This window comes from Drosophila suzukii, chromosome 3 (assembly GCF_043229965.1).
Source record: "Drosophila suzukii chromosome 3, CBGP_Dsuzu_IsoJpt1.0, whole genome shotgun sequence".
Taxonomy (NCBI): domain Eukaryota; kingdom Metazoa; phylum Arthropoda; class Insecta; order Diptera; family Drosophilidae; genus Drosophila; species Drosophila suzukii.
Window position 1 is genome coordinate 19949077 of NC_092082.1, and position 12998 is coordinate 19962074.

General features: G+C 38.3%; 1 protein-coding gene across 2 annotated transcripts; it reads left to right on the forward strand.

The window, feature by feature from the left end:
• Nucleotides 1-622: 622 nt before the first annotated feature.
• LOC139353134 (uncharacterized) lies at nucleotides 623-3446 on the forward strand. 2 transcript variants are annotated; one of them, XM_070996457.1, is made up of 2 exons: nucleotides 623-2928; nucleotides 2987-3446. In XM_070996457.1, the coding sequence occupies exon 1, from the start codon at nucleotides 1345-1347 to the stop codon at nucleotides 2515-2517; it is 1173 nt and encodes a 390-aa protein (XP_070852558.1). In that variant the 5' UTR covers nucleotides 623-1344; the 3' UTR covers nucleotides 2518-2928; nucleotides 2987-3446. The 2 variants fall into 2 exon arrangements, with proteins under 2 accessions (XP_070852558.1, XP_070852557.1); XM_070996456.1 differs by having other exon boundaries at nucleotides 2984-3444.
• The last annotated feature ends 9552 nt before the right edge of the window (nucleotides 3447-12998 follow it).

The following is a 12998-nucleotide window of genomic DNA, read 5'->3' on the forward strand; positions in this document are numbered from 1 at the left end:
TAAATATTAAATAAGAATCGTTTGCACTTATATAATTTAAATCACTTGATTTCCTGTAATTTTTGAATAAGCTTGCCGCCTATCGATAAAATATGTAATCAGTTTCGTAATAATTTAACGTAAACAAAATATCCATTTCTTTTCATATTTGATAATCTTGTACTGACACTCGATCATATAGAGAGTCTTTTGGCGTAAAGAACGCTTAGTCTTAAGGCTTTAGTGTTAGGATTTGTAGTATTAAGAACCATGAACAATATTATCGTATTTTCCGTATTAAATGAAATTTAAGATGAATTAATTTGTGATCTTTTGAGGGCACCTAGAGGATGTAGCGCAGCGGTTGTTTTAAGGGTGGAGTCTAATGAGACTTCACAGGTAGGGTGGGTATAGAAGGTGGCCAATAACATCTGGGCCTCCGTCTTCGATAGGTACAGTCTCTCGTCCGAATCTTAGCCGATGGGTTAAAAATCCGTATCGTTACCGTCTCTCTGTCTACTATTGTTAGTTCTGTGACACTCTTGTTTCATCTTAACACAAAACCACACCCATCTCCCTGAGCAGGCCGGTCAAAGCGTAGACAGAGGTGTTAGGGTGGACAACGCTCATAGAGTGCGTTCGTTACAGAATTAAATGGCGCCCAACAATGGAGCAAGCCCGATGCCTGATCAGGCATCTGTCGTTTGACAGCCGAGCTTCCCGAAAATATTTCAATCCATCCATTTTTGTAAAATTGTAGTTTCAGTTAGTATTTCATTTTTGACTTGGATTTGATGGTACTCTGGATAGATTCGGAGCCATACCAGCAGAAATGTTATACTTTTGTTACATGTTTTTCTATCAGTTCGGTCATACTCGGACATTATAGTTAAAAACATTCCATTTTGATTATTTGATACTTCGGAATTTTAGTTCTGATTTAAGGTCGGTTCTTTACCAAGTTTTCAGTTTTCAAACCACATCTTCTATCCAATTAAAATCGAGATTTGTTCTAGCTGGAAAAATTCGGCTAGTCCCTCTTTTGATTGGTTAGACCTCAAAATACTATTTTTATATAATTAATTCCGCAAACATTTTCAGTTAATAATTAGTACCTATCGAACGAAAATCAACCTGCTGTTACATTACTCCTCAGGATAAGCCCCTCTTATTTTTATGATACTACCGCATTCCGTATTTCTCAAGGATCTTTCTCGTCTTGTCATTGTTGAATGATTATCGTATACTTCTATCGCATATCGTACATATCTATCGCATATCGTATATTTCTATCGCACATCGTATATCTTCCATTTCTCTTTTTAAGTTTTTGAGATTAGTTGGTTGTTTAGTTAGGTTTTAAAAATGTCGGTTAGGCACAGCAACGAGAACCTAGTTTCTCTAGGTGATGATGACTCAGTGATGTGCACCCTCTGCAATGGAGTAGTTTTCGAATTGGATTTAATGGAAACTGCTTGTAAGCATTGCTTTCATAAGGCTTGTCTACAAAACTGGCTTCAGGATAACAACACTTGTCCAACATGCTCTCAACCATGTTCTCAGTCCCAGACGGTATCTAATCAGAATTCCGGTATGCAAAATCGAATGATGACCAGATCTAGGTCTCGTAACGCCGATAATCAGAACATTATTATCGTCCCTCAGAATGGCAACTTGAATCCCCAGCAAGACAATAGGCAAACTATTGACTCAGATGTAACCGAAGACCCAGATCAGCAAAGTCTTGCGAATCAAATGCGAGCATTTCAAAAAAGCATGTTAGAGAACCAGAGAACATTTCAAGTAACCATGACAGATACAATCACAGAAAAAATGACTCAGATGTTTAGCCAATTGAATAGGTCTACGTTTGTGGATAACAATACGCAGCACGAATTCCGTAACAATTCAGGACAAGTCGGTTTCCAGAACAATCAGGGTCAAAACAGTCAGCGAGTTAGGAACTCTCCGGATGTGCGAAGCGATCGCAGCGATCTTTCTTTGGATCGTCCTGACAGAATTTCAAATGTGATTTCCAACTGGCGAATCAAATTCAGTGGGTCAGCTGACGACATCGCAGTTGAGGATTTTATATACCGAGTAAACTGTCTCACTACACAAAGCCTAAACGGAAATTTCGATTTGTTGTCGCAGTTTGCAAATTTGCTATTTGCAGGTCCTGCTCTATCTTTTTACTGGCGTGTTCATAGGTCGGTAGATGACATGAACTGGCATGTATTATGCAGACGCTTAAAGGAGAGATACTCAGATCAGAGATCAGACCGTGAAATAAAAAGTGCCATGCGTCGTCGTAAGCAGGGTTCAAACGAAAGTTTTGACGACTTTCTTGACGCAATGCTTATCATAGCTAATTCCCTCCGAGAGCCCATGCATGATAGTGAGCTAGCCAGCGAAGTGCGCCACAATCTTAAGCCAGACTTGAAACTTGAGTTACTGCATGTTGACACCCCTTCTTTGGAAGCTTTGCGTAAGGCGTGTCACCGCCACGAAGAATTTTATCGCGGCACTAAGTTTTAAAGCGTTGACTTCTCCTGACTCCTTTTTCAGTTTTAATTGTTAGTCAGGGACTAAAAATCAAAACTTTGGTTGTGGGAGTCAGTATTTTCGGCCAAGTTGGCATTCCTAGTCAAGACATTACCCATGGTAATTAACATAAATAGCCCAGATGCAACCCTTCAGTAGCAAGAATCCGATCCTCGCTAGAATACCAAAAATACCATTTTTATGGATTTTGGGGATTTTGTGCATCCTACATCCACTCTAGACGCCATGTTTTCCTCCTCTTTGTCGCAAGCTTCTCCCGAGATCGGTTCGTTCTCTGCAAAAAGTGCTATAATTTTCAAACCCGTCCGCATCCACACATCCGCGTGTGAAATTCTAGGAATTTTGGTTGAGCAGTACGACCTGTTATCACTCCCAATATTGGTGGTAAGATTATTCGCCGATATATTGAAAGAATCTAATCGCAATTCCCGGAAAATAGCAGTGACCAGAGACACGTGCAAATTCTCGGAATTGAAGGAAGTTTTACAGTCCTCCCTCTGCGCACAGCAAGGAGCAGATGCCGCGTGCAGCGATTCATCAGCGGAACCATACATTTCTTCAGCGCCAGGCCATAATCGCCATTTGGGATTCTTATACCGCACACCGCGTGAAAGGAATCTGTCTTCTTTGCCACACCTGGATTAATTTCATCATCGGCATACCATAAGCGGCTTCAAAAATCGCCGCAGTCAACCCGCGGGAGGTTTTAACCTTGCCAAGCCCGCACCACGATCTACAAGTCAGATCAAGTTGCAGTTCGGGCGAAAAACGCACCGGCGCCGATTCGGCGTAATTCGGGCAAGACAGCGGAGGCGGACGCCGCTTCCCAATTGGAATTTCAGTTCCAATTCTGCTTCCAGTTAATTTTGGCCGGGACTGCCAACTCGTTTTTGTATCGCTAAAGCGATTGTAGCTTAATTTTCTTATTCTAAATATTTGTACGACAAGTTTCTAATTTAGTTTACGATTCCTATTTAGCTTTTATACTTGCGTGTGTGCTTACGACATAGTATGACATATATACACCTAAATTAAATTATCCTACAGCGCACATCGATCGTCATCAGGCCTGCTGACTTCGTTGGAGAGTTCGTAAGTACGGCATAGCCGTAAATCATTTACATTCCTACATATATATTCATTCTTGTCTGAGCCCGCACACTTTTGATACCAATATATATAATTTTTCCACATTCGCGTATTGATATAAATATTAAATAAGAATCGTTTGCACTTATATAATTTAAATCACTTGATTTCCTGTAATTTTTGAATAAGCTTGCCGCCTATCGATAAAATATGTAATCAGTTTCGTAATAATTTAACGTAAACAAAATATCCATTTCTTTTCATATTTGATAATCTTGTACTGACACTCGATCATATAGAGAGTCTTTTGGCGTAAAGAACGCTTAGTCTTAAGGCTTTAGTGTTAGGATTTGTAGTATTAAGAACCATGAACAATATTATCGTATTTTCCGTATTAAATGAAATTTAAGATGAATTAATTTGTGATCTTTTGAGGGCACCTAGAGGATGTAGCGCAGCGGTTGTTTTAAGGGTGGAGTCTAATGAGACTTCACAGGTAGGGTGGGTATAGAAGGTGGCCAATAACATCTGGGCCTCCGTCTTCGATAGGTACAGTCTCTCGTCCGAATCTTAGCCGATGGGTTAAAAATCCGTATCGTTACCGTCTCTCTGTCTACTATTGTTAGTTCTGTGACACTCTTGTTTCATCTTAACACAAAACCACACCCATCTCCCTGAGCAGGCCGGTCAAAGCGTAGACAGAGGTGTTAGGGTGGACAACGCTCATAGAGTGCGTTCGTTACAACTTTGATATGTAGTTGAATTGACTCTTCCAATTGGGGACGCAGCATAATTTGGATTTTGCAAAATGATTTTTGGCATATTGCTTGTTTATGCATTTTTCACCGCCCCCACTCATAAATATGCACATTTGCAGCCATGGAAAATTTGCAAATGAAATATGGCCATCAATCGGGAAAATGGCAGGCGACCAACAAGTGGAAAGCTGGCGATTCCCATGATGCATGAAGCACACGGGGCGCATACGTAATTTTCATGACTATTTAATGCCGTTTAAATGCACAAATTATTATTTAAAAATACTTGGTAAGCAAGGACGGCTATTTCGGAATTCCTTGCGACTATTTTCCACCTGGGACAACTGGTCAATGGGCTTGCGTGTGACATAATTAAACAAGGTCAAAATGGTTTGCCCATCAAATTTGTCATTGACATTGGGGCCACATGTCCCCCTGGTAACGCCTGTGACCTCCATAGCTAGTTAGGTTGGCCAGCAGGGCTATCATTATAATTGTTCAATTTTAGCCTGATGTCCAGAAACCTTGGTGTATAATTAAACCATGAATAATTTGTGAGGCCAGTTGTCTAAAGTGGACTCCAATTAGAGACCTTGAATACAGACAGTTGCAAATGACATTGTAGTATCGTTTGGACAGGAATGGCCTGAATCCCCTGGCATTTTCAAATGCAATTATATTAAGATGTTCGATTCACTTAGCCCTTCAGTGTAATTCCAAGCCATTGCCCTGAAACAAAAACCAACTTTTCAAAACTCAATTTCCCATACTAACCCCAATTGAATTGAAAACATTTTAAGCGACCAGCTTGGTCCTAAGCCAAGCCAAAATCTAATTAAACATAATGTTGTGTAATCTTTTCATTGAAGTGACCAGCTTGTTCAGGGCGATTTGCGTAACATGATAAAGATTAAAGTTATGAAAGATTTTTGCAATCTATTTTGTTCGTCCTGCCAACAGAGGATGTCCAGGCCGGACATGAAGAATGCAGGGAGCTGGAAATTAAATATAAATAACATCATTTTGACCCGTCTGACACCTACAAATGCCAGTCTGGGCTACACTGAAAAATATAAATACATGTTTTTTCACATTAATCAAAATGCTTTACTAATTGCCAGGGACTGTAATAGTGTAAAGTTGATTAAGAAAGGGTCACTAAAAGGTTTGTATATTATTATTACATTTTTTGTGTAAAAAACATTATTGGTTTTTGGGTTTATTTAATTGTTTATCTCGAGTTCTGATGATTCCATTGGACATTTTTGGATCTTTCTGATTCCGCATTAATTAACACTGTAATTTAGAAAACTACGCTTAGAAAAGTTTACTAAAACTACACTTGAAGAATACTTAATTTGATGAAAAGTATGCCATACAGTTTTTATACACCCAGAAACTACGTTTCGTATGTTACCACTCTTTCAGCAAAGAACCAAAAATATTGTTTCAGAATTTAGAATTTGTATTGATTTTAAAGTAAATAATAGATTTCTTTTTAGCACTTAACAAAATCTCTAAATAACCAAAATTAAAACCAAAAGTAGTATCTTAAAGTGACCTGCTATAAGAAAATGATTCATTAAGTTTTAAAAACATTCTCCAAAAATTTATGACGAATTCTTTAGATTGTTGAACTAATGGTGGTGACGAATTAAAGAGAGAAATATATGCTTTCGACTGGAATGTTTGAGTACATAAACATATATGTATAAAATGCATAATAATTTTTTGTATAAAACTTGAATATTAATTTAGTATCAAGACATATTAAAATATTAGATTCCAGTAAAGAGCTCATAACTAAAATAATGCTTTGGAATTTTGTCTCTATGTAGGAATTTTTGCCTTCCATTTTGCCTGAGGAACTTATGGTGCCTGCAAACATTAAATATATATTAGGGCAGGTCGGGTTGGTGGGGGGGTCGCCTTTCCTTTCCGAAGGTTGTAGGTCAAAGGCAAGGCGAGAACAAAAGCCAAGTACGACCTTGCATGCAAATGTTGCCTTTGACAGGCAAAGGATAACAATATTGATTGTGGGATTGGTGTAGGACTATCGGTGAGTTGTGTTTACAGTTTGTTTGCCCCGAGTTTCCCAGGACAACGAATCGGCATTGCGACCTCCGTCCGTCTTTTTAGCCCTTTCGTGTTCTGTGTGCCATTTCTAATGGCTTTTTAATTGAAGTACAGAATTCAATGAATAAATAAAAGATAGTTGCCAATGCTTTTGTTTGTCCTCCGCACTCTGACACAAAGTGAAAATGGTTGGGCAAGCTCGAGCAGGCAGAACAAAAAAATTGATAAAGTTTGAAAGTCAGGAAAAAGGAAATTTTCTAATTGAGTTAAACTTTTGCGCCATTATGAATATGGAGAAGGAAAACTTTGCCCTGTGCCTCACATGTGTCTGCCGCAGAAAGTGCTTCCGATCCAATGAATTTCCATGAGGCGTTCAAAGTTCAAAAAGCTCTTCTCGGTCAATAAAAATCATTTTCCTTACATTCTGCGTCATATGAACTCTTTAATCCATTGTGCTAAGGAGATGATTAATTTTCATGACTTTCGATTGAACGAACTTATTTCAAATATAGATGTAATGCAGCAATGTAGATAGAAATAATGAAAATTAAGGTGCATTATTAATGTTATGCAGTTTTTATACCAGACATTATAATTTCAACTGCGAACTTTTTTAAAAAAAAATTTGTATATATATTCCCAATAAGAGATATTATTTACATGAACTGTTACATTTATGAGACCACCACTTAAACAATGAACACATATTAAATGCGGTCTGTGCATACGAGCCCACGTTCAAATATATAAACATAAATATACCCATATTTATTTCCCAACAGTTTCGCTGTCTGTCTAATTAAAACAAGTCACGTACATTGAAAATTAAAAGCGAATAACAATTTTACTGACCACAAAAGTTCAGTGGTTGGGCTCAGCGGGTGGGTCATGGGGTCATGGAAATGGGTGGTTTTCCCCCAGTTAAACCTTGCTCCCGTTCAATTTCATTTCACGCAGCTGTGCCTCGATCACCAATCAAAGTGAAATCGCCTAGAAAATTGTAATTAAATGGCAAAAATTGGCACAATAATTGTGCTGTTAGGGATGCCACTTGAAGGAAAACGGAATGTCAGAAGTCATCTAATTTGTAACCTGATATGAGAAGATGCGACCATAGGGATCAGCACATCCTTGGCGGTTGCCCACAGGGATAATGAGGAGGAGCTACTGCCATTTGCGAAACTATCGAGCCATGCATGATGTAATTACCGCTCGGTTTTGGATTTAAATTTCATTCGTGTCTAGCCTTATGGCTTGTAGTCCTGCACATGAAAAATACTTATATAAATATAAAGTTAAATTCAGCATTCAATTAAAAATATATATTTAAAAATATTAAGGAAGCATTAGGAAAGCCTTTACCGATCAAAAACAGTACAAATCTATTACAAAATTTTTGCAAAATCAAGAAGACATCTAAATATTTAGCTTACACCTTCTTTTATAATTCAAAATATGAAAACACCAAAAAAACCTTTCAAGAATATAAGTTAATTAAAAGAGTTCAGTAACTGTCTAATTATTTTTCATGGTACATATGTTAAATATATTGTGAACATATGTTCATAAGTAAAACACACCCATTTAAATTCCATTTTAAGCTTAATGTTTCAAATTGCAAGTCATATAATGAGATAATGATTCTGAAATAAATGCATACTTTTTAATAATCCGATGAATACGAGTAATTCAGGTAGATATGTATATTAAAAATATTTGTAACGCAAATACAAATTTACGCGTATTTTTTCCAGTGCAAGCCATATAATGAGTTGTTCATTTGGGGCCCTTGGCAGGGTAAGTAACTGCCAAAAGTCACCACTTTCCAGGTTGCGTGTCTGTGTGGGCTGCTCCGGTTTGCTTTTGACTGGTTTGGTTTGGCAACTACAGAGTGCCACAGTTTTGGCAGGAAACCGCACCAACACGTGCCCAAACAACAAAAGGCCGGGCATGAGAAATGGCAACAGTCTGGCAAGTCCTTGGGCTTTATGTTTGTTGGCAAACCCAGCTCCTTTGTCTATTTCGATTTGGTTAATTATATATCAGTGGACAGCATTACGTTTGGGTAACATCTTTCGGTAATGTTCTGAGGTTTGAGTGGTTTTGCACTTGGGCGTTAAATTAAAGTTTAGCACAAACGTGTAGCTTTGAAATTACGACCTGAGCTGGTGTTAATTGGACGGAAACGGAAGAGCTAATGGGGCTTATCAACTGGACTTATGGAATATATTTTTAGGAAAGTATATTCACCCATTCACTAATAAGTTTTTTAGGTACTACTACTCATAGCCTCATAAAAATATCGCTTATATCTGTGAGGTTCCAAGTTTTATTGCTCTTAAAGTAGAAATAGCTTTCAAAGAGTTAGAAGCCAAACAAAAAATATAAGAAGTCCGTTCTGGCAAAAGACGACTTATAATGCCTGCAAAATTTCCCATCGCTTGGCTGTAACTTTTCGAATAAAATGGTATAACATTGCACAAACAACAGACAACAACACTGAGGAAGCCAGCTGCACGGTGGAAACTTTCACTTTGCCAAGCTGTCGATAAAGATGTAGATCCCTTTCTTGTCCTGCAGTCAGCCCGAAACTGGGCGAAACTTGTTAAATAAGACTTCTAAATTCATTTGCTCCATACGCAAGTTAACACCGAAAAAAACCCAAAGCGGCATCAAAACTTTTTGGCTCCACAAAAAAAAGTGCAGGACGATGTTGAGCTAGAAAGTGTTCAGCACCCAAATTGTTTATACACTATCTACCCAAATTGTTAATACACTATCTACTGATGCACTGCAAGACAATAAAATTAATTGATTTCATCTATTACTAGAGAATATTAATCTGGTAATATTTTCGTAAAACATTGAAGGAACTCGGAAGAGGTACACTAAAAAAACTTATGTATTTATTTGTAGGATAAACTCGTATGCTAATGAAAAAAAAAACGTTAGTAGTATTGCAGACTTGGCAGCCAAGTTTTACAACTCCCCAGTTAGGGTCTAGAAATGAGCGAAACACAATAAACAACTTCATCAAATGCTTGTGGCTGCAATTCCCCGTTGTTGTAGCCTGTGCAAATATTTTCGGCAATCCCGAAAGCGCAAAGAAAATAGAGGAGTCGGAAAAACTTTTTCGTAGGGCTGCAGCTTAAATAAATAGAGCGGTTTTCCAAAGGGTGGGGGGTTGAAGTGAAGGCCAAAGGCATCACAATGGTCGTCGTCGTCGCTTGGCCACCTAAAAGTATGCAACACTTTCTCAAGTTCCACACCCCCACGCTGCTGATCCTTACAAGTTTCGTTTCTTGTGCATTTTCATTAAATAGTGTTGTTCGCCATTGTTGCCGACGCCGTACTTTGCATATTTTAACTGCTTATGGCTCGTTCTGACACGCCTTCGTCATACAGTCCTGTGGAAATCGCAGGGGGTGGTGCCCAGGACGTTGTAATAAAAAGCAAACTTTCTTCTCGCTGGCAAAAAACTACTTTTGTCTTTCTTATTATCATGTTGCGGGTGCTTGTCATTTGTTTATTGTTTTTTGAGGGTAGCCAGGGGAAAATTCGGGACGTGTAAGACTCGGGATTAGTTGTTGCTTTTCAAGGTGCTGGCAAAGTTTTCCTGGAAAATATTATTTCGAAAGCAAAAGCTTTGCAAAAGGGAAGTATTTTGCATTATATTTTAATAATGAATGTTACAAAGATATTAAAACGTATTAAATACCTTTCACTCAATAAAGAGAAGGTTCCAATATATAGTTTTGGACGCATTGTAAGACGATTATTGAAATACTTTTCTAATTATTGATTTATAGAAAAGTATATGTGTATATGTATTTTGAATAATCATAAAGATTTTGTGCATAAAGCTTTTTAATTTATTTAAAATGTGGTAGAAGTGGCTGGAATATTTTTATTTTTTTCCCGATTCAAGGATCTTGCTCTGATTCTAAATGAAAAATATTTTATTTAAATATACAAAACACAAAATGCTCGGGAATTATATAAGTTAACATGTCGGAAAATGAATTATATTTGATTTCATATATAGTATATCTACTTGCTTGATGATTTTAATTTATTAAAAGCTATAATATTCATTCATTAATATTTATGTTTTCTTTAGACTTATTTTGGTTTTTATTTTCCTAAACAAATGTTACCTATCCCAGATTCCTCAGTGTAATTGCATTAAAACTGTGACATCACATTGAAGCTATCATTGCGAACGAGCAAGAACTCGGCATGTTCCTCCATTTAGTTGCGCCAAGGACAATCTGCCGTGGCAAGTGCATTTGTTCGCGATGTAATTTGTTTCATTGCCAATTGTCTTGTCGTGTCCCGTCTCCTGACTGGCTTTTTATGACTCTTGCCAACGGCGGTTTTTATGGCCCAGACGCGACCACGCCCCAAAAAGTGGACTAGGACCTGGGCTTGGGCTTTTGGGCTTGGGCTAGGGCTAACACCAGCTGCGAATGCGGCCAAGTCCGACTGTCTGCCACTCGACTCTTGACGGCTGTCGAGGGGTTTTCCCAACTTAATTTGCAACAACTGCGCTGGCAGGGCTTTTAGGTGTGGCCAAGTCGGCAGTGAGGTAAACATTCTGTTGCCGGCTTTCCACCGTTCTCATCTGGCTTAATTGGCTTATGAAGTCAGTCCCCCAGCTCGGTGTCTCGGCTTCCCGGCCATTGAAATAATTATTACGAATAACTATTCAAGTGTTGCACAATTAAGTGTCATTAGCGAAAAATGCAGAAACACTGTTGAATATATACATATATTCAAACGTATATACAAAGCCTAATCCTGGTCCCCGAGGGTGTTTGCTGTGGGCATTTAATTAGCATCAAATTACTTTTATTCACACTCCAATGCGTTGGCACATATGTTGCACCTTTTATTCCCGCCCTCGGTTTTATTTCCCTCATTCTCTGGAAATGAATTTGCTCATTTATGGTTAATTAATCCGTGCGATTACATGGGTGTATAGTCGTTGAAAAGGAGCTGGCTTAATTGAAGATATCGCTGACATATCGGATTATTAACACTCCTTTGAATAGGTGAGAGGGGCACAAATGTGAGCCAAATGAAACCATAAATAAAGGCAATTTGATTATAATTATGCCGTTTTGAAATAACATTCAAATGTAATTTTAGGTGTCTAAAAGTATGCAACAAAAATTTTTAAGCTCAGAAGTGAGCGAATTCATTCATAAAGATGACTATCCTAAACACCTAAAGTGGCATTTAAAGGTGATTTCAAAATACTGGTGACTTGTGGGGCACCTCCTATTATTTGCCAAAATATTAATTTTGAACTTATAGTATTTTGGCTTAGAGAAGTAAGCTACCAAAAAAATTTCACTTGTAAAAGTTGCATAGCTAAATGAAATGCAAATTAAATGGATGGCAAATACCACTTTAGTTACTGGCCTAAAAGCACTTAATCGAAATAGGCAAACTAAAACCCGAAACGTTTTCGTATTTCATTTGGGGTGAAATCATTATGTGGGGCAACATGGCGAATGCGCAACATTTAAGCGGCGGAAAGCAAATTAAATTAAAGGCAACTAGCTGCAGCACATGTCAAACTAACAAACTTATGCCGAACGTGGAAAAGAGCTGACGATATAACACGAGGGGAGCCCGGTTTTTAATTAACGATGTACGAAACTAAATTGAAAAATTTGATTAAAAAGTTTTTCGCGCTGCGGCAGCGACGGCAAGAAAGTGGATTTTCAAGTACGAATGCGGGGTGCATTTTCAAAAGGGTGCAAAAGGGTGCAAAATGCTGCTAGTTTGGCTTTACAAATGTTTTAACATCATTTTATTTGCAGAATGCAAAACTGTTCCACGCACTTCAGCGGGCTTCTATGCATGTGTGTGTGTGACCGAAAGTGGGGGCGGCTGGGCGTGGCTGGCATTAACACTTGTAGTGTCAGTGTCGCATGTCGCTGCCTGCGAAGCTGTTAAACTAAATACACGCTGTCTGGTTGCTTGCATCAGCTCACTCACGAGTATTTCCCGCTCTCTTCTGCGGGTGTGTGTCTGTGTGTGTGTGTGACGTACTTCCGGTTCGTTGCATCCACCAACACTCACACACACACCTGCTTTCCACGCATTCTATTTCAGATACACCCCGTGTAGGTGTGTGGTGGCAAATTGTGGCAAGGTGCAGCGAGAACGCAATTAGAAGTTGCTCAGTTCACTTTTTCTGATTTCCACTTGCCAGGTATTTTACATTTCTTGCAGCTTGTAGCTCATATGGAAATTCAGGAACCCCAAAAACGCAATCAAGTGCATTACAAAAGGGGGTAAACTTAAAACTTCAATGGTAGCAATAAAGTTTATATTAAGTTCCCTTGGAAAAGAAAATAAAGCTCATACTTGCACACACTTGTGTATTAAGCTTCAGGGATTTTGTTTGTTGAAAGGGGATATAAAGGTAACTCTGAAATTTATAATCCGATGTGATAAGACCAAGAAAAGCTTTGGATAAATGTTTCTCTTTAACTTATAAAATGTACACAAGGACAG

Coding starts and splice junctions, on each gene's coding strand:
- LOC139353134 (XM_070996457.1), top strand. CDS start 1,345: ATGTCGGTTAGGCACAGCAACGAGAACCTAGTTTCTCTAGGTGATGAT.